A 25,123-nucleotide genomic window follows, 5' to 3' on the forward strand; every position below is an offset into this window, starting at 1 on the left:
TTTTAAGTCATATTAAAACAAACTTTGTATGGTTCGTCACTATAAGTGTCGGCATTATGCTTTTTTCATATACAATTTGAGTATTCATATATTTTTCTCTTTTTGACATTATTAAAAATATATTTTGAATTGTTCGACATTGTGAATGTTGACGTATTTTTTAAAACTTCTACCATATCGAGACAAAATGCACAGTTATACTCATGTGTAATTTTCAAACAAACTATGTATAATTCGTCACTACAAGTGTCGGCATTATTCCTGTTTCATATAATTTAAAATATATACATGTAATTTTCAGTTTTTGTCTTTAATAAAAACATCTTTTGAATTGTTCGACATTATAGATGTTGACGTATTTTTTAAAGCTTCTACCAAAAACTTCTCGAGACAAAAATACAACACTAGCTTTAAATATAAGTCGTATATTTCCCCCTTGTCCATGGATCGCATCATCGACCAGAGGTGACTCCCAGATCTTTTCCTCCCTCACTAATAAACACCCTTCCCGTGGTGATTGTGGAGATGCAGAGGTATTCTCGTCTCTAGAAGCAACAATCATTACACCCTAACATTCCTTCCCCATCCCAACTGACTGTAAGGACTTGGCCGGCGCCGTTATTGATCAATAATATTAGATCTGCTAAAATTGCACTTCGAGAGTAAGCGGAAACTCCCATCCCTTATTCATTTGGATCGTAGTGCAATTCTTACCAGTTCCGATCAATCACAGAGTAGCAACCATTGACATGTACAGTCAGTCTATGCTATGCTATGCTATGCCTTACGATTGAAGTTTGAAAGTACAACTGAAATAAGCAATTTACAATTTTACGTTAATTTTACTAGTTCCAAGAAAATTTTATAGAGATTCGAAAGCAAAACAAGTTTTACTTAGAGATGACACTAGGTACTAGAGAGTTGAATACGGTACTAAGATAAACTGAAAACTCCATCAATGAGTCGTGAAAAAATTGACATTGGAAGTCTCTGTCGTGTGAAATTCGCTCAGCCTTGAATAATTTGATTCATTCAGAAAACGTCATTGCGAGTCCTAATCGTGGAAATTCCATTCAAGGACTCCTCTGATCAATCGAGCGAGGAAAAAAGAATTAATCGGGCGGGATTAGGAAATCATGCCCAATGGTGACGCAATCGTGTCAACTTTTCCGCCAGCAACGAAAACCGGAGGCTCGTCATTTGCGTCAATCGAGCCAGAATGAGAATTTCCCGCTGCCAGGAAAATATACCGTTAGGAGGCGTTCGGACTAGCACATTCGGACCCCGGAGGACAATAACCGGCATGCTCCAGCCGGTCTACCCTGTTCAGATTGCTACGGGTTCTAGGAAAGGGCGCAAAAGTTCTAGCAGAGCCTCCCAAATGGAGCCCACGGGTACCTACTGGCCGCATCGGAGCCTGGTGTAAGTTTCTCCAATTTTCTGCTCCAGTGAGCAGTGGAGTCTCATAAGTTGTCGTGCAACACGTGGAAGGCTTCTGCTTCGGAATGCGGAAGCGATTTTTCCAACGAATCCCGTTTCCGAGGTTTTGCGAAAGATCTTGTGCGGTTTAGGAATTGTTGAATAATGGAAATGTTATTTTCCTTTGAGATGGTGCTGGAATGTTTGTCGATTCATATGAGGGATGGTGATATCATGAGCTCTTGATAGAAAAACATTCATTTTCCATCGCGCATGACTGCACACAGTAGTCTCTCTGGTTGTGATGGTCGCTTGTCACTGGTTCAAAAATGTACGTAACACCTGTTGAATTGAACGATGAGAGGGCGTCTGCAAGACGAGTCATGCATGTCGTGCTGGGTGCTTTATCATTTCAATTTTCATTCACACAGGAATATATAATTTTTAATTGACAAACTGGTAGATATAAAGACCATTTGAGATTATCCAAAAGCTTTTTGTAATCCTACAGGTTCTGAAGCATACAAGTGTGTTCAGTGATATCTCTTAGACTTTTTTTTACAATGCATGTTGACAACAGCATCTTATGGGATCCTTCACTAGGATGATCAGATCCAGAACTTTATTACGAAAAAATCGAAACAAATTCAAGAATGGAAACAATTTATACTTCTACCGATGATTTATAAGTATGATGAAAGAAAGAGTTTGACCATAAAACGTTTTGCTTACAAAGCACTTTGATTTTGCATTCAAACCTTACAATACTGGATAATCATGGTAAACGAAAATCGTTTGAATATCACTGATTTCCTTCGATTTAGTAGACTTACAACTTCAAAAGGGCGTAACTTAAAAACGATTTTTGTTATTTTGCCCAGAAATGCAGCTTAGCCAAAGAAAATGACTAGTGAGCTCTTATTTTATTAATTTTCCTGGTGCACTGTGCTTTTCAATTTCTTCTGTCGTTGTAGTGTGACTACATAAATTTCATGGTCTTTCATACACAAGATAAAATCATCATCTTATCCTCTCTCCGTGCTTCCTGATGTTTCGTCCCATTCAGAAAAGAGATTGCTTTTTTAACAAAATATTCACCTGTCTCAGCTCTTACAGAAACCAGTCTAGTTCTTACCAAAAACTCCATAAATTACCAAACAAAATCTCTAAGGTATTCTTAAGGCTAAGTATCCCCTCATTTGTTTTGGAAGCCATGTTGACATTTCAGATCTCAATTTCAAAGTAATGAAACTCGGTCGTCTTAGTTGATATCAATACAGAAAAGTATCAGCATGTACCCTTTTTTGCAGAAAGTATGCTGGTACTTTGTCAGCTACGTCAGTGCAATACCAATTGATTTTCATTAATTCGTAGACGTGAGATGAATATCCACAATCATCGTTGATGCACACACATTTAAATGACGGCCTACTTTACCTTAACAATCTCTATTTTTAATTAATATAAAACATTCTATCGAATTTCTACAAGAATCCTTATTTCTTTAAATTTCTCATCGAAATGCTGTCCGGAATATTCGAAACAATTCTCACCAGAGATTGTATTGCTAAACAATACAAGAGATAAGATGTGATTGCGGACCTTCCTTAGCCGAGTGGTTAAAGTCCGTGGCTACAAAGTAAAGCCATGCTGAAGGTGTCTGGGTTCGAATCCCGGTCGGTCCAGGATCTTTTCGTAATGGAAATTTCCTTGACTTCCCTGGGCATAGAGTATCATCGTGCCTGCCACACGATATACGATTGTGAAAATGGCAACTTTGGCAAGGAAAGCTCTCAGTTAATAACTGTGGAAGTGCTCGCTTATAAAAACACTACGCTGAGAAGCAGACTCAGTCCCAGTGAGGACGTCATGCCAAAAAGAAGAAGAATATGTGATTACATTAACCAAACATTAACTGTGCAGATAGGGGACAACTATTGGAAGAAAAAATAACAGTTCGAAGTCAAGGTCACGATTTCATTTCTAAAATTGATTCGAATTATCTCTGAAAGGTGTCAAAAGGTGTGAAAGGTGTCTGAAGCAATGCTGCCTTCCATAATCCACAGCACCTCACCTTCATTCCGTAATCGGCTGCAAAGTCAGACGACCAATTTTGGAGAAACCAAGAACTGGAAACTTCTCTTCGGCCATCAAGTTCAATTAGAGCCGTGCCAGAAATTCAAACCACAAACACACACCCCTAAAAAAACGTTCATTTTCAGCTCTTTCGCTATCTTCTAACAAGGCAGCACATGCTAGCTGCAATTTCAGCAATTATTCTTACTTCTACAACACGACGTAACCAACCGCTTGGAAGTCGTCGGTCGCCGCCGTTGGAAAATTGCGGTCAAGTACAAAAACCCCTGCATCGCCTTCCTCCATGAACCCACCTCAATTCCGACACAAGACCGACCCGCTCCCCCCGACAATACATGCGAACAACAGCAATTGTACTTTGGGAAACACTTACTTGAGCGGCTATCTCCACACAGGGGTCTTATTAGAAAACTTATGGCAAAAATAATGTATTCATATTATTTCACAAGTTTTGATCAATACAACCAGTGTTTTATTCAAATTTGGCGACATGTAGCTCAAAATTGTGACGTGCTGAAACATTTGGCATCAGATTCAGACATTTTCTTTTGAAATTCTGGAATTTATGTACTCATAGCTCTCCGATATTGTAGATAAATGTTCAAATTTGCTTTTCAACTAATAATATGTATGGAAATAATGGTATTGGCCAGCTTTCTAGAAAACTGGACCCCTGTGCGCCACGCCATTCAAAGACCTAATGCATGCCCATAATGTTGGGCCTCCAAAAGTGCAGCGTGTGCCAGAGAGCGACCCCGGCATCTGACCCCGCCGCGTGCCGCCAAGCGTCGTGCGAGACGATAAAAAAAACGCAGACCCGTGAAGTGGTGGAATGTCAAAACAGCAACAAATGAAACCCGAAAAAAATGTGGTTCCAATAACGGTCACTGGTCAGTGACGGATCGTTTAGTACTTATGAAAAAAGTCACCGCAATGAACGCCCATCCAGTTGGCGAAATTGATGATCGACCTTACCAAAGCTACCGTATTTGTCTATAGTGGCTACATTCAAAGCCTCGCAATTGATAGGTGTCGGATTAGGTGTGGGGGTTTAATGTGCGGTTGAAGCTCGCGAGCAATTAGCGATTATATCTGCCGCCAATTGATATTTAAATGCCGCGATGCTGTGAAATATGATGCGCAGAGAGGTTTGCCGCAAAACATTTGCTTCTCTTTATGCACACACGGATGGGTGTCAAGTATCAGCAATGAAAAGTAGGGATACTTAAAGTTGTTCACCTGTTGAATGAAGAAAAAATGCTTGAACTATTTATTAATTGTGAACTTTCTGAAATGAAGCTTTGACATAGTTAGGGCGACTCTGCTTTTTTGCTACCTCTTAAAATATTTTCCGTTACATAAATTGTCTCTGAGGGGCCCCTCCCACACATTGCACAGTGTTTCGATCTAGAACATATGTCTCCCAAAACCTCAAACTCTCTTTAATATAGCTGAAATGATGTATCTGACATATTTTTTGCCATATTTTACTATTATGGACTTTTGTTTTCAATTTTTTCTTGTTTTGGACTGATAATTAGAATATTCAGGTGTGGACAATACATTTTCAGCTTTTTCAATCTTCCATATAAAATGCTCAACTTGGACAGGCTAGCTGTCAGTTATTTATTGACAGATTGAAATGAAATTTTCAATAGTAAAAAAAAACAACTAGACTAAAGTGAAAGTTTTAAAAAAAAACTATTCATCCAAAGATATGCAAGCTCTACACAAAAACCATCATAAGTAAATATGTTCATCACGTCTAAATGTCCACCTTATTTATTCAATACGCCAATTTTTAAATTTTGTTAAATAAATCACTACGATGAACTCGTGATTGGAAAAATCACTCAAAAATCACTCTAAAATATATTCATGTGATGTCTGAAAAAAAATGTGAAAATTTCATGCACATTTGTCCATAAATATCCCAGATCTAACCCTGCCTTGGTGAAAGTATCATCCATTTATTCAGTTTCAGCATGATTGTTATGTCTATAACTTTAGTCTGCTATCATACGTGTTTCAACAGCAAAAGCAGGTCCACGTAGAGAATGATCTTTCCAATTTGTTGCATTTTATCTGGAGACTACATGTCGAGAAGAAGTTTCGTTCAACCATCTAAATAACCTGAGATAATTTGTGTTATATTATTTAGTGACAGTTCAAATTTGAAATCAAAATACTTCAAGACCCTAATATCATCAAATAAAGGTGTGGACAATATTTTATTGAGGTATAATACCAAAATATTGTATACATAGAGGCCCAGAGTCCTAGCGGTAAACGCGCAGCTATTCAGCTAGACCAACCTGAGAATCGTGGGTTTGAATTCCACCAGTCGAGGGTCTTTTGGTAAAGTAAATTTTCTCGACTTGCCAGAGCAAAAAGTATTATCGTACCTGCCACACGATATACACATGCAAAAATGGTCAATCGGCAAAGAAAGTCCTCAGTTAATAATCGCGGAAGTGCTCATAAGAACACCTGCCTGCTTAGAAGCAGGCTTTGTCCCAGTTGGGACGTAACGCCAGAAATAAGATGAAGAAGAAGATAGGAGCGAGTTTTTCTTTTCTTCTCGGGATGCAATTCATGGCTACTGCGATTGCAATGCACGTACTAGCGTGTCAAAGGATTATTATTATTTAATAAATCATTTAAGATAATTTTTGTCAGTGCTCACCGCATCAAAACAAAGGCGCCACTGTACATGGCATTTAACATTGTGACAGCATTGCTGTTCTGTCAAACACACAAGGCTACGGTGGCGCTATCTATGCTTTCCATAGCGGCCGTTTTAGCTATTTTAATGATCCATTAGAATTGCACTCCGTACACCTTCAAACGCGTTGAAAGTGGTCTATCGCAAGTTTTCGCAAAATAATTTGTACCCTACTTGAATGCTCTTGTTTTTAGTTATTCTCATCGCGGGCATTCGTGGGCTACTAATGTCTTAGGGTACTTTTCTAAAAAATAATATGCTTTTGGAACAATTTTAACTTTAATTCAACTTTGTATGAATTTAATGAAAAATTTTATTCAACTTAGGTGTACTTTATGGATATACAAACAACTTCTCTGAATATACCATTGCGGCTTGAGCGCTTTTTACATTCATAAATAGCTTGTGAAAGATGGAACGCAAATATTAATTTTCTTTAAAAATCATGTCCACGGTCCACTCAAGGAGCTGTATAAAATTCAAAATTCAATGGATCTGCTTCAAACTTTGGATTTGAACCACATAAGTATTAACGAAGTCGGGAAAAATATTACTGTTCGGATAAAACAACTTTGATTTTGAGGTTTTGGCCGTCTTCGGACCATTGTGCGTTGGTCAGCCACGAGCCCCCTAGCTAAATTCTGATCTAAGTACGTATTGGTAATTCACCAAAACGCAAACCAATGTTAGTAAGAATAATATGAAAAAATATGAGAACTATGGATATATGAATGTTTTTGTGAAAAAGGAATTCTTACGCCACTTATGTTATCAAGAGATATTTTAAGCTATTAACATACATTATTATCTCCATATTTTTTATTGTACATATTTCTATGAAATGTACTAGGATATTCTTAAGCTTCATCTGAAGGTTCGCCTATGAATAACACATACGTCAACTTGATTGAACCTACCTTCTTTACAAATTTTTTTCTGGAATCCTTTTTTGAACTCGTCCTAGCGATACAACCATGAAGTTTTCCATGAATAACTTCATGATAATTAGAGCGCATTCCGTGTAACATTCATCCCTTTTTTAATTAAATTTTGTCAAACAAAAACTCTTTGTAAATTACTCCTAGATAATTCCTCAATCTCTCTCAGTATCCCATAAAGACTCTGGAAATTTATTTAACCCCTCTACCGGCAGCTTCATTTTTTCACCACAAACACATATTCTAATCACGATAATATTTTTGTTTCTGAATATTTTTACACCATTTATTCACAAGTTCTCAAAAAACTCTTCTATTTTAAGAATCTGTATCGGTTTTGATCATTGGTCATCTGAATCCAGATATATTCCAAAATTTCTTGGGGGACCGACGCGTAGCCATAACCCACGTAAATTTATCAGGCTACAGGTTTTTTTATCGTATTCGGATATTAACTCTTCGGAACAATACAAAAATGAGAGTATGATGTGAAAAAATAAAGCAATTTGTTGCAGTCGTCTTTGAGTAATGGCCATGAAGGTATCTTGTACCACGCTGGCCAAATAAATATCTTCAAAACTACAAAAAAAAACTCAAATTGTAATTTTCAGATTTCTCCAAGAATATTTATCCGATTTGTATGATTTTTTCAGAGTAGGTCCTTATTACCTGGCATTGTATGGTCCACATTTTATTTTATTTTTTTTTTTTTTTTTTTTTGATAAATTAATCAAAAACTAAATGGCCGCCAAAGACATTTTATATGGAGAATGTCGGTCCCCCAAGGAACATCGGAATATCTTCAGAACCAGATCACCAATAATTATTATTGACACGGAATCTCAAATTAGAAGAGTTTTTTGATAACTTGTGAAAAAATGGTGCAAAAATATTAAGAAACAAAAAAGTTATCGCGATTTGAATTTTGTTTTTGCGGCAAAAAATGAAGATGCCGGTAGAGGGGTTAATAAAAGACACAAAACCATAAATTGGTGTGTGCATGACGTCAGGCATAAATACGTTAGGCACACGGACGTTGTTGTTCTTTCGAGTCATACCGCTTAAAATATTATAATATTCCATCTAATTAATTCTTGAATGATGATGTAGATCCTATACTGAGCATCCGATTTTTTTGGAAAGCTCTATGCAATATAGGTTTTATTAGTTTTGCATACAGTGAGTTTGATTTTCTTACACGTAATATAAAGCAAATTAACAAAAACGTTGACTGAGGAGGCAAAGGAAGTGTTTTCAAAGTATGAACTAGCTCTAAGTGGGGATGTAATTGCGTTGAAGGCACCAAATTTAATCGAAGCATAGTTTTCCTATCTAAAACTTTTGAATCAATAGCTTTCGCACAGCTTATTCAATAGTTATTAAAAATTGAATTAAGTTGTAGAAAGTCACAGAAAAAACGAAAAGAATCGGTTAAGAAACGGTGGAGATATAGCTATCTGAAGTTGACCATTTTGTATGGGAAAACAACTTTGGTGCATTTTTTATGTACTGTAGATTGAACGTCTCAACAATAAGTGGTTGATAAAGAAAATGGGTTGAGATGCATTTTCGAATGACCAAAAAGTTTGCTTTTATATATTGCGATTAAAGGTTTATAACGTGAACATAGCTATTTTCGAAACCCATTCCTCGTTTCCCCTAAGAACGGTTCTTGTATGAACATTGTACATTTTTTTTTCCAAAATGTAACATTCAAAAACACTTACTCATCCCCTTCGGTGTTATGAAATTTGTAAATGAGTTCCAATTATTTTCTAATCAAAAACATGTCAAACGGCACACACAAGTTATTCTATGCCAAACGTCCATTATGCCGAACGTAGTTATGCCTAACGTCTGTTATGCCTAATATTTGTATATCTAACGTTCGTTATGCCTAACAACCTTGTGCCTTACGGCCTAACCTTACGTTTTTATGCCAAATGGGATATAGTCGTATTTTTTCGACAAGGGGATTCCTCAACATGTTATGTCAAGGATTTTTGCAGTTTATTTTAGGTTCTTTGAGACCCAAGTAGCACTGGTAACAAATGCAATATTTTAGAAAAATAAAACAAATTACATTGCCGTTGCATTTCAGATAATGTGTAGCATATCTTATTGATGATTTTCAATTTGGGTTACTAAACTATTACATTGTAACTTACGCTTTGTTTACATTACATAGGTGTTGCATTTTTACTTGCATGTAACTTAACCTAGAGCTGTCAAAATGAATAAGTTACATTGAAATTGAATCTGTGGTTGCAAAGAAACAAATAACACGCTAGGTTACATACAGATTGCTAAGTAACATGTGTGTAACAGCATAAAGTTTGTTTACCATTTGTCATAGGGGAAGGGGTGAAAAAATGAACAGGATGGTAAAATGAACACCGAACTTGTTAAGCATGAATAACAAATTTCAATGATTTTTATTACGCACGGATGATTTAGAGCATAAATAAGAGTGTTTTTGTTGATACGAAGATAAATTGAAGTCAGAACCACGTTTAGAAATTAAAACTGATGTAATTTCAGGCACGGAGATGTTGAGGTTTTTCAATCATTTTCGTAATGATATGATGTCGAAGCAAAAACCTTTAGAACTGTTTTCGAAGGGATTATAATCATCCATAGATGTTTGTTAGGACTGTGATAAAAAAAATTCAAAAATGTTTGTTTTGCTCGTGTGTTTTACCACCAACATGAATATTTTCATAATATTTTAATGACGATGAAAGAATGTGAAAATTTAGCTGTCTTAGTCTTAATTCGTGTCGCTGCGTTAATTAACTTCTCTATTTTTGATGTTGTGCGATAGAACTAGTTATAATTAATAAACAAATTAATATTTAAATGAAGGAAAATTTCTGCGAAGATATCGAGTTACATTTGTAATGTTCTCTTTACTACTTTTGTGGGGAACGCCAATCTTTGAGTCGATGACACGGAATGACGAGAATTCGTTTAAGGGGGCAGGATCCGTCATCAACTCGATAATTTTCAAAAGCAGTTTTTTCGTTCACAATCATGAATATATTCATGTGTTCACTGTATTTTATTCTCCAACCGAAACACAGTGAACACATTTTCGACGAGTAAATTTCAGTTTTGAACAGAAAAAAATGGCTGTTGAAGTTTCGATGATTACGATGACGGATCCTTGAACGTTAAAGTGTTTGGGTCCTCTAGACAATTTGTAATCAAACGTCAACATTCCACCCCAAAATCGCTAGTGTTTGGAGGTGATGTTTACTTCAAAATTTTGAAATCAACATCTCCAACTTAGTTCTAATACCCTTCGTCCACGAATTATTGTGGCGCGTCGATCGTCGCAAGTTTCTCGTTGAACAATCAATCCCGTTAATAATTGTGTTTTGTTAAGCTTAATTACTTTTAGACGACAGCAGTCAGTGGCTGTCTTCTTTGTTGAAATTTGTTCTGGGATTCCAACTCCCACAGGGTCCACTTACGCACTGTCATAGTTTGTATTACGTGCAATAAATATGTTAAATTTGTCCTTGAAAAACTTATCGAAGGACCAAAACTTCAACCAACTCGTGGGGGCAAAACCCCCATCCACCTATTTCATAAAACCAAAACAGTTGTTGAATTCAAATTCTACCAAACGTAATGCCACGCTGAAGTAACGTGCAAATTAGAACCTTACAAGTAAATTTTTCGCATCAGCATGTATCTATTATTGAACAATAACATCAGAACAAACGCCTGTAGGTATGCATTATATATGCATAATCGATGAAGAGAAATAACCCATGTTAGTTAGGCCCTATTGAAGTGATAGCACAGAAATGCACAAGGGGCTACCATTAACAACGCGGTTATTTTTTCCCAATTTTAGACCTACATTCCCCCTAGTAGTCATTTGTCCATACACAAAATTTACAATTTGTATGGACCGTGGTCATTGGGTAGAATCTCTCCCATCCCCCAAGAAATGACTACGTGGTCAATAACCATAAGCACGCATTTTTTTAATTGATTTATTAACCCTAGAAATATTCAAATGGATGGATGATGTTTCTACTATTCGATAGAGAACATAATTCGAGAGATTATAATAAAAAAGCATGTTTTTCACATCTAAATCGCTATTTTCCTTATCATGGGCATATTATCCTCAGTTCCTAATATTGGCACAAATTGATCAATTTCTAAATTCAATTCGTTGTTTCACCTCAGGACGCAAGATTGCATTAATTCCTAGCGTCTTGTAGTGAAAAATTGTTAACAAACCCGCATCTTGTCACCTTTATTCACAGAAGAGAGGATCGACACGCTTGAATTTACTTTCTTTCGAGCTTTTTGAGAAATTTGAGCACGTCACAAACCATGTGCTTTCTTGGAAGGAGCATTTAATTTTCATACTTTTAAAATGTTCCAGTCAATTGGCATAGGGGATTTTTGTACATTATTTGATGATTTATCGCAAATTCATCGTTTTCCCATTAAACGCAAGACGATTTCGTTTAGGTGTTCATTTTAATACCCCTTCCCCTATTGACAGCAGTGTAATTTATTGGCAGTTTCAGTATAGTTACACATCAGTTTCAAAATAACATAAGATTTCTGGGTAACTAATGTGTAACAAACAAGTAACTTGCTGACAGTGGTCAACACTACATGTCAACATTTTTTATACGTATTGTAAATTTTTATATAAGAACTTTACTATTTTATGACTAGTTATTGTTTTCATAGATATTTTCCCAGTGATTAATTAAAATTGTTGAATTTGCAATTTGCAGCCTCTCTAACAGCTTTTTAATAGTTTTCATAATTTTAGATTGGCTGTCCTCAAACAGTTATTCGGAAGTGTTTCTGCAGCAAGATGAAATTAAATGGCGATTTATGATAGGCAACCCAGAAAATCGAGCTGCGGGACACGAAACAATGTGATTTTGGAATCACAATCTTCACAAACAATCAAATTAAAATAAAAAACACTGCTGTTTTCAGTAACAGTGTCAATATCCATTTTTTTTGTGTCAGTTCTAATGGAATAATATCTCAACAATCCAGGTATCATGTGTTATTCAATATAAAATTACGATCTATTTTATGAGCGCGTCAATTTTGAGCAAGTAAAATGATTGATTTCACCACAAATTCAAATCGGCATGTTAAATCTATTATGTACTTGTGCATAATTACGCGTTCGAAAATCATACGTATTACTTTTATTGACATTCAATATTAAAATGGTTGTTCGGTTCCAAAACTGTCAGAAAGTAACAACAACTTCAACGCCGTTTAATTTATTTTGTCGCAGGAAAACCCATGCGTAATCAACAAAATACATAGCAGTCGCTTGTAAACTTCTTATGTAACGAACAAACAAGTTACATAAGGCTCGACTTTTTGCACTTTTTCGGTTACATAGCAGTATTTTTTCATGTTGCAAATGTATCATATTGTAACTATTGAATATGTTAAGTAGCCGTTGCTGTGAGCTACTTGTAACAATATGTGCTGCTTGGGAATCTACTCCAAGGATTCTTTCAATTTCTTATGTTTTACCATAGTGGTTCGCTTTACTCAAAAGCTCGGCCATAAATTAAGCAGAGATCTCAAGAATATAAAAATCAATCAATCAACCTGCAAGAAATGCGCCAAGGATGTTGTCAGCCATCCTTTACGGACACGAGGGAATTGATGAATAACTCAATACTTCAATAGTCCGTTTAGAAACCCGTCGATATTCTTGTTAAAATTCCATCATTGTCCATCATAATCTCATCAGAAATGGTTCCATCGAGAAGTCACATGTTAAAAATCACATCGGTTACGAAGCGTAATAATAATAACATTTTTGCGTGTCAAATCATGTGTATAATAAAATTTAGGGTTGCTGAAACCGATGCTGCTCTAACAAATGTTACACCACGGCACAATTTTTACACATATAAAACACTATTTTTTTCAATTTCACATGAAATTTAAACTGATTTATCAAACTTTTCAGTAATCTAATACACCAAGCATACCGAATAAGACTTAAACTTACGAAGTTTGGTTTAAATCGTTCCATTAAATTTCGAATAAATCTATTTTTCAAGAATACCTGCAGTCTGAAAAGAAACTTTGAGCATTAAATATGTAACTAGCTTTGTTTTTAAGTGTTCTTCATCACATATAGTTTGAATTGTGTGGTAAATTAATCAAATATGTTGCCATACAAGTAAGTAAACTTGTATGGAAGTTAACTAAAAACCAGACATGCTATGATATTTTTGAAAGCGGTAATGGAATCAGCAACCCTAAATCAAGCAAATAGCTGTATTTCGGTGCTTGAGACTAAGAAATCTTCCAAGGTGTTCCTGGAATACGATGAGGATCTTTCAATATGCTTAGATACAGTTAAAGTCGAAATACGCGTATCTGTCAAAGGATATAAACTTTAGTGGAATTATTGGAATCTAAAGATGGCTCTTTTCAAGTTATAGTAAGCATCACGGAAGATGAATCAAACACAAAAAGTTATGTATTCATATTACGCTTGAATACGTATCACTACTCTTTCAATTAAGCTTCCTATTGCAAGTAATTTACGTTTTTCATTATTTTCCACACGTTTTGACACTTCTCGACTACCATTCTTCCATGTACAGTTTTGATTCATATTACGGACACTTAAGGCCTCAGTGAAGTATAACCCAGCTTGGACCATACAAAATAAATCATTCTGTATGATTTTTTAGCGTTATCGAGCGTCGGAAGCCCTTAACTTTCGGATGGTGGGTGAAGAATACGCGTCCGCAACTTGAATAATTTTAAATAAATCAAAACGTGTGGCCTTTTCATGATTCTTATTCCGGACGCTCCATCACTTTTGCCTCATATTCCGGACGCTTTGATTCGAATTACGGACAGCTCATGATAATCATTAATGGAACAGTCAAATCATCAATTGAAATCGTTCAACCGCTTAAGAGACGTCTAAGGTAGTTGGGCATTATAAATTTGCAATGATATTTATGGAAAAAACCTAATAAAACGAGCCTCGAAAATGAGAACTTTTGGATAGCGAAAATTGAAACATTTCGTGTGAAATGTTTCTTATACAAACGAGAGTGTCCGGAATTTGAAGCTGTCCGTAATATGAATCAAAACGGTACTTGTGTTGGCAGTTTGTGAAATTTGAGAATCCAGCGTAGCGCGATCAGTGAATCAAAGTCGCCGCTCGGCGGCCAGTGATTGAAAATGAATGTTAGATAGGTTGTTGTCTGTACTTTTTGTCACTGGCTCCAACTGTTAGCGTTTAAGAACGATATAAACAGTCGTTGCCCTATTACGTTGAAAACCCAACATTGTCAGCCGAAATGATCGCGAAAATTGTGGAATTTTACAATTTCGTGCCTTTAATTTTACCGTGTACAACGTCCACCTGTACCGGGTAAGTTCAAATGAAATTCTGCAGATAAATTCACTTGCAATTTGATGATTTTGAAAACCCTCTGCAGTTATGGTAATAACACAATATTATAGATTTTTAGTGAAAAAATATCAGTCCATCAAAATGTTCATATATCCAACAGATTGAAAAATATTGGGCAATAACTAAGCGTATTTCTAAGAAATAAGTAAGAAAACAACACATTTCCTTAAATAAAAAGACGAGTAACGTAGACAATGGTACTATGCAATAAGCTTAAGTGTTAAATTCAACAAAAAAAACTGACAACTTGGCTGAAAAGCTAGGAAATATCATTTAACATATTTTCCCTTTAAATACTATAAAATGATATGATAAGATATTTTACTCTTTGAGAACTTACTCATTTTGTGCGGCCAAATTCTAAGAGGAACAGACTTTAGTTGTTGGAATTTAATCGATGTTTCCAAAAGCATAAGCATAAGCATAGATGACCGCACAATTCGTAGTTGCTACTCCGTGATAGACCAGAACAATCGAAGTTGAACAGAGATTTTATGAATGGGGCTTAGGATTAGCTTACCATTCTCAATGTGCACAAATCGAGAGTTCGAAATCTAAAGTCAATAACGGCGCCGGTCACGTCTTTACGGTCATCGGGGAAAGGAAGGAATGTTAGTTCGACAACCGTTGTTACTAGAGACCGAGATCACCACTGTTAGTGGGATAGGATTCAGATCTGGGAGTCACCAATGTTCGGTAATGCGATCCATGATATTTTCACACCTAACCGGATTCGCGATATTATTCGATAATCGCAATGTACGCCGAACAAGTGTTCATCACTCGACCCCGCAAGATCAATAGATCAAACACTACTGACGTGCATGGCACTTCTTTACTATAACGCGACCGACGCGCGACATGTTCGTTCCTGCCCTCGCACTATGGGCCAGACAACAAAATTTCGATCTATTAGAACCGAAATAGGGTGGCTAAGCCCAAAATGTTTCAACATTATGTATGATTAAAACCAAGGCGGGTTCAATTCTTTGGCTGCAGAGTACAATGCGCACACCTTGATTAAAACTAACTTTTGAGAATGCCATGATTTTTTTAAATCTGAACCACTGTGCCGTTTCAAATTACAGCACATTTTGGACTACCAAATATAAACCATTATGCAGTTGCGGTAACTTATCTTATAGAATGATAAATGAGCACTATTTGTAATGTTACGGAATTATCACATCTTCAATATTTCGAAAATTGAAAAGGCGCTAACGTCTCTCCATCACATTACGGTAGCCCTCAGCTAGTTGATTTTGGGACCAACGGCTTTACTACCCTTTCGATCCTAGGTTCTTTCTACACCATCCTGATAAATGTAATGATCGAGATCTTATAATCGCACCCGCAAGTGCAAACTTGAATAGTGAACCTTATTTTTCTGCGCTACCTTGATATCAATAGAGTGTAGTATGAAGATCTAGTTCATTGTTTAGCCGCCATCCACAAATTACGTAACGCTTTAGGGAGAGGGGGCTCATGCTTTACGGCTCATACTCTTTTTTTCATACCTAACGCTTTTTTTTGCGTAAAAAATGAACGCTGCCTTATCGGCTCTCACCAAAAAAGAACCTGTTATTCCCCAATGGAAGACACCTTAAGTCCTAGTCTGTAGGCTAACCCAACAAACATTTTTGTGAAATAAGAATGGAACAAATCATTCTCGACAATACTTCAGCTGAATAAACTGTTAAATAGCTACTAATGTTACTGGGAAGCGCCGATTTATCCACCTTCGCTTAGGCCATAAACCACGTTTACTGATATACTTGAACTGGGTTTAACCTTTTCAGTAGTGGGTGCTGATACCGAAGTTCATAAATTCTATTACTTTGCAATCGTTCGATCGATTGTGATGAAATTTTCAACAAAAATCACAAATGAGTTGTATTTTTGATTCATGCATTAGAAACTTCGAATTTAGTGATGATTTTGTACTTAGGTCCAAATTCGTTGGGGTACCTAGGCTAAAGTGATCAGAACCACTTTGTAATTAATAACGCAATCATTTATTCATTCTTGGGTAGAAAATTATTAATTATGAAAAGTATCATTGCATGATATATTGTAGATGCTCCTTTGGGGTTCGTATCGAAACCGATATCCGGTAAATATGATCCCAAACGACAACAACAGTCTCCAAACTGAAACATGTAATATATGCTGTAAAAAAACTATGTTACATTGATTTTTAAAGTTTTCGACAAAATTTCATGCATTTCTGTCATAATTTTCATTATGAGATACCCTAGGTACCCCAACACTCTAACCTAAGTCTAAAACCATCACTGAATTCAAAATTGTTAATGCATGATTCAAAAATATAACTCATTTTTGATTCTTGCTGAAAATTTCATCATATTCGGTCAAATGATTGCGAAGTTACAGAATTTTGAAACTTCGATGTCGGCACCCAGTACTGTAAAAGTTAAGGCTTAAGCAATGGTGAAGAAACCACTTATAAGTCTTCAAAAATAAGATACGTGACATTATTTTGTGTGGAAAAGCTCGTCTGATGTTCTCTTTGGAAACAGTCAAAATAACGAAGGAAATCAATAAGGTTGATTTGCTTCCTTGAGACTCATTGCAGTGATGTCATCGAAAGATTATTTGTTGTTTTGACCAGTGCTGGGAATGGTAATAGTAGTAGGCTTGAGTTTTGCGAAAAACACGTGGCTCTCCTAATACAGTAGTTAAAAATTGTGAATCTCATCAAGTAGCCTATGTTGGGTACATGAATTTTCTAAATCAGGAGTGTCATTGAAGGCTGCAAATGCGGGAAATGCAACGGGAACATTTTTCTACAGTAGTTTTGGGTTGCCCTTAGCAACGGGTTTTTTGCTATTTTCAAAGCATTTTGCCTACACTGCCCATAACTGCATAACAGTCACATTCGACATTTTTGACAAATTGGAGTTAATACCATGGAGAGTCATCAAATGATAAATACTTTCGATCAACTTACTAAAATCTGTGAGATTGTTCTAGAAAATTCGACAAAAAATACCAAGTTGTTTTGTCACATTGGCATTTGTAACCGCATAACAGTCACATTGAGATTATAAATGAGCCTCATACTGCAGTAGCAACGAAATTTCTATCAGAATTATTTTCTGACTATTCACCCAATACGCGATATGAGCTGTACAACATTTCAGCATCAAATAAGCTTTTTTGAATTCTTAATGATTTTTTGAAATTTTAGTTTCCTCCCATACTGCAGTAAAATGCAAACTTGGTATCCCATTTACTCAATGCCTACTTTTGTCGAATGTTACAAATATGCAGTTATGAGCAGTACAGCAGCGACACGCGTGAGTTTCACTGGCTTCGGTGACTGTGATTCGCTACGCTTGCCTACTGTAGTGTGAATCTCAGCACTTTTCCCAACTCTGGTTTTGACCATTAGGAAGATCATACTTTATTTTTACCGTTATTTAAGAATATAGTCAATGTTAATGAAAGGATGATTGAATGTCAGGGACTCAACTATAAGAAGCATTACGTCTGAACTTTAAACAAGATTTTCTGCATCATATTTGCACTTTACAAAATATATTTGAAAGTCCACCATAAATCCAGAACAATTTAATTACCAGTTCAATTCCTAGATTAGCCATAAATAATGATGAAAAACTGCGAAATCTACACCCCTTTTTGATCGATAATTAATTGTGCTATTTTCCTTTCGTTTCTTTGCAGTTAACGCCACGGATACTTAGAATAGCGATAGTGTTATGCATCCTCGTCGCAATCTTCTCTCAGTCAACAGATAGTGCTCAAAGTAAGTACATTACAGTGGCTACTAAGCCACGGGTTGTCGGTCGATGACGGTAACGGCAGTTGACATTTTTCCCATCCACGATTACGATTACGCAAATCTCCAATACCGGTCGTAGCTGAGGCATTTAGCTTGGTATATAAATATGGTAGATTTACGACCCATTCTAGCCCATAAAATCTGACTGACTTCCTTTCAAGGTGACCTCGCAGGCAAACGAGATCGTGATTTATACCGTCCATCGATCGAAAGGTCTTACTTACTTTGTAAGCTAAATGATCGATGTTTCCTGTTGATTAATTACTATAACATAGATCTATAGATAGTACCCCAATTGCCTCAAAGTTCTAATTTATTGATCCGCTTTCCAGCAAAACGAAGAATACGACGACCGACTAGTCTCAAATCAACGGCAGCCAAACAGGCCGTAGAAGATAATCAAATTCCAGTGAAGAAGGTTGCCCAAGATCGATCCGATCAGGCTCCCGCCTCGGCAACGAACCGTTTCCGGGTGCGATCGAAAACGCGGGGGAGCACAGCACTAGCGGCCGGAGCTGCTGCCGGCGGAACTGCTGCCATCATTGCCGGTGCCTCCACCAATGCCCTGATCACCAAGAAGGTGCAGGATAAGGATGGATACAAGGTAAATGTGATGGTTTAATGTTCTGAAGTAACCTTAATCGATGTTCTTAATATTCGTAGATCGTGTGCTACTACACCAACTGGTCCCAGTACCGTACGAAACTAGGTAAGTTTGTCCCGGAGGACATTCCGGCCGATCTGTGCACCCACGTGATTTTCGCCTTCGGTTGGCTCAAGAAGGGAAAGCTCAGCTCGTTCGAAAGCAACGACGAAACCAAAGACGGCAAGACCGGTCTGTACGATCGGATGATGACTCTGAAAAAGGCCAACCCTAAACTGAAGATCCTGTTGGCTATCGGTGGTTGGTCGTTCGGAACGCAGAAGTTCAAGGAAATGTCCGCCACCCGGTATGCTCGCCAGACCTTCATCTATTCGGCCATTCCATTCCTGCGGCAGCGAAACTTCGACGGTCTGGATATGGATTGGGAATACCCGAAGGGTTCGGATGATAAGAAGAACTTTGTCCTGCTGCTGAAGGAATTGCGCGAAGCTTTCGAGGCTGAATCTCAGGAAATCCGCCAACAGAGACTGTTGTTGACTGCTGCCGTCCCAGTCGGTCCAGATAATGTTCGTGGAGGATATGATGTCCCGGCCGTTGCTAGCTACCTAGACTTCATCAATCTGATGGCGTACGATTTCCACGGAAAATGGGAACGTGAAACTGGACACAACGCTCCTCTGTATGCTCCATCCTCGGACTCGGAATGGCGTAAACAGCTCTCGGTGGACTATGCCGCAAGCTTGTGGGTTAAACTGGGAGCACCCAAGGACAAACTGGTCATCGGTATGCCAACTTATGGACGATCATTTACGCTGTCCAACACTGATCGATACAAGGTCAATTCGCCGGCTAGCGGTGGTGGTAAGGCCGGAGAATACACTAAGGAGTCCGGTTTCCTGGCGTATTACGAAATTTGCGAGATGTTGTTGAACGGTGCGGCCTACATTTGGGATGACGAGATGAAGGTTCCGTACATGGTCGATGGTGACCAATGGGTTGGTTTTGATGACGAACGTTCCATTCGTAACAAGATGAACTGGATCAAGACGAGTGGATTTGCCGGAGCTATGGTGTGGACCGTGGACATGGACGACTTCAGCGGAACTGTGTGCGGTGGAAATGTGAAGTACCCGTTGATTGGAGCTATGCGCGAAGAACTGAGAGGAGTCAGCCGAGGCAAGGAAGCCAAGGACGTCAACTGGTCTGAGGTGGCCGCAACCATTCAGGAGAAGGTGATTTTGTGGGGTTTTGGTGAGGATGTTTGAATTATCTACTGATATTGGGATGTCTTTACAGGAGGAAGAGAAACCGGAGCCAATCAAGATTCCAGTTGCTGAGCTGCTCAACAAGGTTCAGAAGCCGCAGAAGAAGATCATCAAGCAAGGATTGGCTACTATTGAGAAGAACTGTAACATTCTGACATGTATTTAATTTGAGTCAGAGATTAATAGATGTTTTTTCACAGCTCGCCCTGGACAAGTCTTCTGCTATCTGACCAGTTGGTCTGCTAAGCGCCCTGGTGCCGGAAAGTTCGAACCCAAGGATATTGATGCCAAGCTGTGCACGCACGTTGTCTACGCTTTCGCTACGCTGAAGGACCACAAACTGACCGAAGCCAATGAGAATGATCCGGACATGTACGATGAAGTTATCGCTCTGCGTGAGAAGAACCCAGATCTGCAGATCTTGTTGGCTATCGGAGGATGGGCATTTGGATCTACTCCATTCAAAGAATTGACCTCGAATGTTTTCCGCATGAACCAGTTTGTGTACGAAGCTATCGAATTCCTGCGCGAGTATCAGTTCAACGGTTTGGATGTCGACTGGGAGTACCCACGTGGAGCTGACGATCGTAAGGCGTATGTCGACTTGCTGCGTGAACTGCGTATCGCCTTCGAGGGTGAAGCTAAGACCGCTGGACAACCGCGGCTGCTGCTGACAGCTGCTGTACCTGCCTCGTTTGAAGCCATCGCTGCTGGATATGACGTACCGGAGATTTCCAAATATCTTGACTTCATTAACGTAATGACGTACGATTTCCACGGACAATGGGAACGCCAGGTTGGACACAATTCTCCGTTGTACCCACTGGATACCGCCTCTACTTACCAGAAGAAATTGACCGTGGACTTCAGTGCCCGTGAATGGGTTAAACAGGGAGCTCCTAAGGAGAAGTTGTTGATCGGTATGCCCACCTACGGACGTTCGTTTACCCTGGTTAACCAGACTCAGTTCGATATCGGAGCTCCTGCTTCCGGAGGTGGTTTGCCTGGAAAGTTCACGAACGAGGCTGGATTCCTGAGCTACTACGAAATCTGCGCCTTCCTCGGAGTGGACAACACCACACTGGTGTGGGATTCAGAACAACAAGTGCCATTTGCCTACCGCAAAGACCAGTGGGTCGGATTCGACGACGAGCGATCCCTCAAGACAAAGGTAAGTTTTAGGAGTAGGTTGCGTATGTTGTGGACGAGTTGTCTGAGATTTGATGTAATTCACAGATGGAATGGTTGAAAGACATGGGCTTCGGTGGAATTATGGTCTGGTCTGTCGATATGGACGACTTCTCTGGTCGCTGCGGAGCTGGCAAGTTCCCGCTGTTGAACGTGCTGAATGAAGAACTGAAGGACTACAAGGTTCAGCTAGAGTACGACGGGCCATACGAATCTTACGGACCACGCGGAGCGTACACCACCAAGGATCGTGAGTATCTCTATGATTTTTTTTTTTTTAAGGGTTTCAGTTCTGCTTATTCCTAAATCATGTATCTAAGACTTGATGAAGCAGAAACGATATATTTGTGTGGATAAAATTAAACATTTAAAGCACAATTTTCAAAATTTTCTAATTATTCTTCGTTATTTTAGCTAACGAAGTTGTTTGCGCCGAAGAGGATGGCCACATCAGCTATCATCCTGACAAGAGCGACTGTACCCACTACTTCATGTGCGAAGGAGAACGCAAGCACCACATGCCTTGCCCAGCCAATTTGGTCTTCAATCCCAATGAGAACGTCTGCGATTGGCCCGAAAATGTCGAAGGCTGCCAGCAGCACACGCAGTCGCCACCTGCTGCCTAATTCGAGACTCACAGAGGTCTATTGCATTGCTAGCATAATCGCGATAAACACAAACACTTTAATCCCTCCTTCCAACCGCACCCGTATTTCCTTAGAAGTAGCAATAGTAAGAGAATAATTATGATGAATTCGTTACTGCCAATCCAAGCTAGAGAGAGCCTTAAAAAGTTATGTAACAGAAAATACTCTACATTTGGTAATCTTCAGGTGAAAAACCACTTTGAGAATACCAATCGATCGTTGAACTGTTGTAAATATCTTCATATACCGCTTGAAAACCAAGAAGCACCCGAATCAAAAACTGCCAATCCGTTAGAAAACTTTCAACTGCCATTTACTTTGCTCACTTTCTTACCGAATGATCCAACGGAACAAAATTTATTTATAACCACAATTCATTTCAAATCACAAGAAAACAACACAAACTTATTACAAGGAACATTGAAAACTGAAAACCTTTTTCTCTTTAACAACTCTATCGTTTATCAAGTACTATTTATATAAAATTACTAAGATAGCAAACACTTAGTTTTAAGTATTGTTTAATGAAAATAAGTACGAGGAACAGACAAGAATTAAGCGAACAATAAACATCAATGATGAATAAAGATATTCATCAATTGTTAGAAAATAAAGAAACATTCGAATACAAAAGCAAGCAGGTTCACAATCCCTAGCACAAATATGAGGTCTGCTTGCTAAGTTCAGAGCATTCTCAAAACTTGTTTGATCAAAAATTTATCCTAAACTAATCACAAACCTCTTCGATCGATACCACATTCTTATCTCACAAATTGGCAAACTCTGTGTAAATGTGTTTTTGAGTAGATGTATAAAATCTGTGATAATTAAGTGTATATACGAAAAAATACAACGAAACGGAACGAAACACATCGAGCCAACCAATCAACATCCAGCAAATCCATGCATGTGTGCGCGCCAAACCACCCCAAAAACAGAAAGCTCCGCTAAAGAATACTTTCAATACAACAGAACAAATCATACAAAATAAGGACTAGACCTAGAAACTAACACTCGTTAAGCAGAAGGAAGATGAATGAGCTGCTCATTTTCTGTTTTGAAGGAAAGTGGACGCCGTCGGCAGAAGGTGCAATGCCGCAAGCAGTTGCATTAGATCTTCCACAAGCTCGAGCGACCGGTTGAATTTGATTTGTTCGAAAGTTTTACGAGAACTGCACCGTGAATCAATTCAGAGGAAATGAAGAGAATGAAAAGCGTCTAAGAAAACAAATTAGCGAATTGAGTGCAGTTAGCAGAGCGGACACTGTATAACAAATACAAAACAAAACAGAGAAAACGTTGACTAAGTGTAAAATATATTGTATGTAACGTACGAGACAGTTTAAAATTATTTTTAAATAAAGAATTATTTAAATTCACGGTTGGTTGACATTTTTTGTCCGAATCATCCTTGAGAAAGGTAGCAAACGATCCGAACATCAGAAATTGTCACATATTTATGTCCAGTACAAGTATGAATTATGACTCTCTGGTACATAATTTGAGCGCATTCGATGGCTCCCTGTGTATTCGCAGCTGCAACTCGTCCTTTCAAACTAAATGGAATAACATTTTAACGTGACACAAGTATTTCAGGATCATGGAATTGTTTAAAGACTTTAAGGGGGCAGGATCCGTCATCGATTTCGGAATTTTCAAAAGCACTTTTTTCGTTCAAAATCAAGAAAATTTACAGGAAAAAGTGTTCACTGTATTCAATTCTCAAACCACAACACGGTAAACACATTTTCGTCGAATATGAAAAAGTCTATCTGAATGCACAGAGACCGGACAACCCGGGCTTGACAGTATAAAAATAAACAAAAATAATGGCGTTTTCAGAATGTTCGTGTCTGCCCCAGATCATTTTTAAAATATACTTGAACTTTTTGCATTTTTTATTTAAAAATCTAATCTGATCAATAAACCGACACAGTGTTTTATATTCAGGACAGCGGAATTCATGTACCATATAATGTTTTAAACGTTAAGTCCAATATGAAGAGTTGTAATAAGATTTGCAGGAAGCCCTCCCCCTTTTTTTGCACCCTCCCCATTTTTAAAGTATCGCAAATGATGGAATATTTGATATACAGGGGGTTGTCAAAATAACTGGGACAGGCAAAAATTGGGCCAACTTTGGAATGCTGTAACTTTGACAAAAATTGACCGATTTAAATTCTTTAAGAAGTAATGGACGGGTCAACTAATCTAGTTTTGAGGTGCATCCACGGAGATGAACTATGACCACCGGATACCGGTGATAATCCGGATTTCCGGAAGCATGTCTTATGCAGTAAAATTATGACATGTTTTTAGCAAAGGTCTCGGCTAAAAATTCAAAATTTTATTACACATGAAGATAGAAGATCAAATTCTGAAGCGATTGGTGCACCAAGTATTAAGATCGATCCAGAAACAACCAAGATATGGCCATTTCCCCGGAATCGGTGCCGGTAGTGGATCCGAATTGGGATCAAACAATTTATTCACTCAAAATATGTCGCGCAATATTGTTTTCTCCCTAGCTTATCATAAAATACCCTATTATAAATTGAGAAAGAGTCTTGTACAGATTTGGCCACTCATGGCGCTGCCAAGTGCCCCGGGGGAACCTTGCATAGGGGACATTTCGATTTCGACACCAAAGCATATCATGCGACGGCTCATTCTTCATGTCTTGTCTTAAATAGGGCAACTGTAGACTCAAAACGGATAGTTGACTACAGTGACTACTTCCGGGACCACCGGATGTCCCCGAGGGAACCTGTAATTAGGGACAATTGAAATTGAAATCCAATACATATCGTGCGACGGTTCATTTTTTATGTCTCGTGCTAAATAGGGCTAATGTAGACCTAAAATGGATAATTGACTACAGTGGCCACTTTTGGGAAATCCGGATTATCACCGGTATCCGGTGGTCATAGTTCATCTCCGTGGATTCACCTC

The 25,123-nt window shown here is 38.0% G+C and overlaps 1 protein-coding gene across 4 annotated transcripts in view; it reads left to right on the top strand.

Annotated features, from left to right (window-relative positions):
- The window catches only part of LOC5565645 (probable chitinase 10), a 206,989-nt gene extending 183,439 nt beyond the window's left edge, over positions 1-23,550 (top strand). For all 4 annotated transcript variants that reach the window (XM_021841185.1, XM_021841186.1, XM_021841187.1 and 1 more), the window contains exons 3-9: positions 18,350-18,431; positions 18,800-19,071; positions 19,131-20,303; positions 20,368-20,479; positions 20,537-21,507; positions 21,573-21,774; positions 21,939-23,550. In XM_021841185.1, coding sequence (XP_021696877.1) covers positions 18,350-18,431; positions 18,800-19,071; positions 19,131-20,303; positions 20,368-20,479; positions 20,537-21,507; positions 21,573-21,774; positions 21,939-22,150 — 3,024 coding nt within the window. In that variant the 3' untranslated portion in view covers positions 22,151-23,550. The remainder of the gene's footprint in view (positions 1-18,349; positions 18,432-18,799; positions 19,072-19,130; positions 20,304-20,367; positions 20,480-20,536; positions 21,508-21,572; positions 21,775-21,938) is intronic.
- Positions 23,551-25,123: the final 1,573 nt, after the last annotated feature.

The sequence above is a fragment of the Aedes aegypti genome, chromosome 2 (genome assembly GCF_002204515.2).
Source record: "Aedes aegypti strain LVP_AGWG chromosome 2, AaegL5.0 Primary Assembly, whole genome shotgun sequence".
Classification (NCBI taxonomy): Eukaryota; Metazoa; Arthropoda; class Insecta; order Diptera; family Culicidae; genus Aedes; species Aedes aegypti.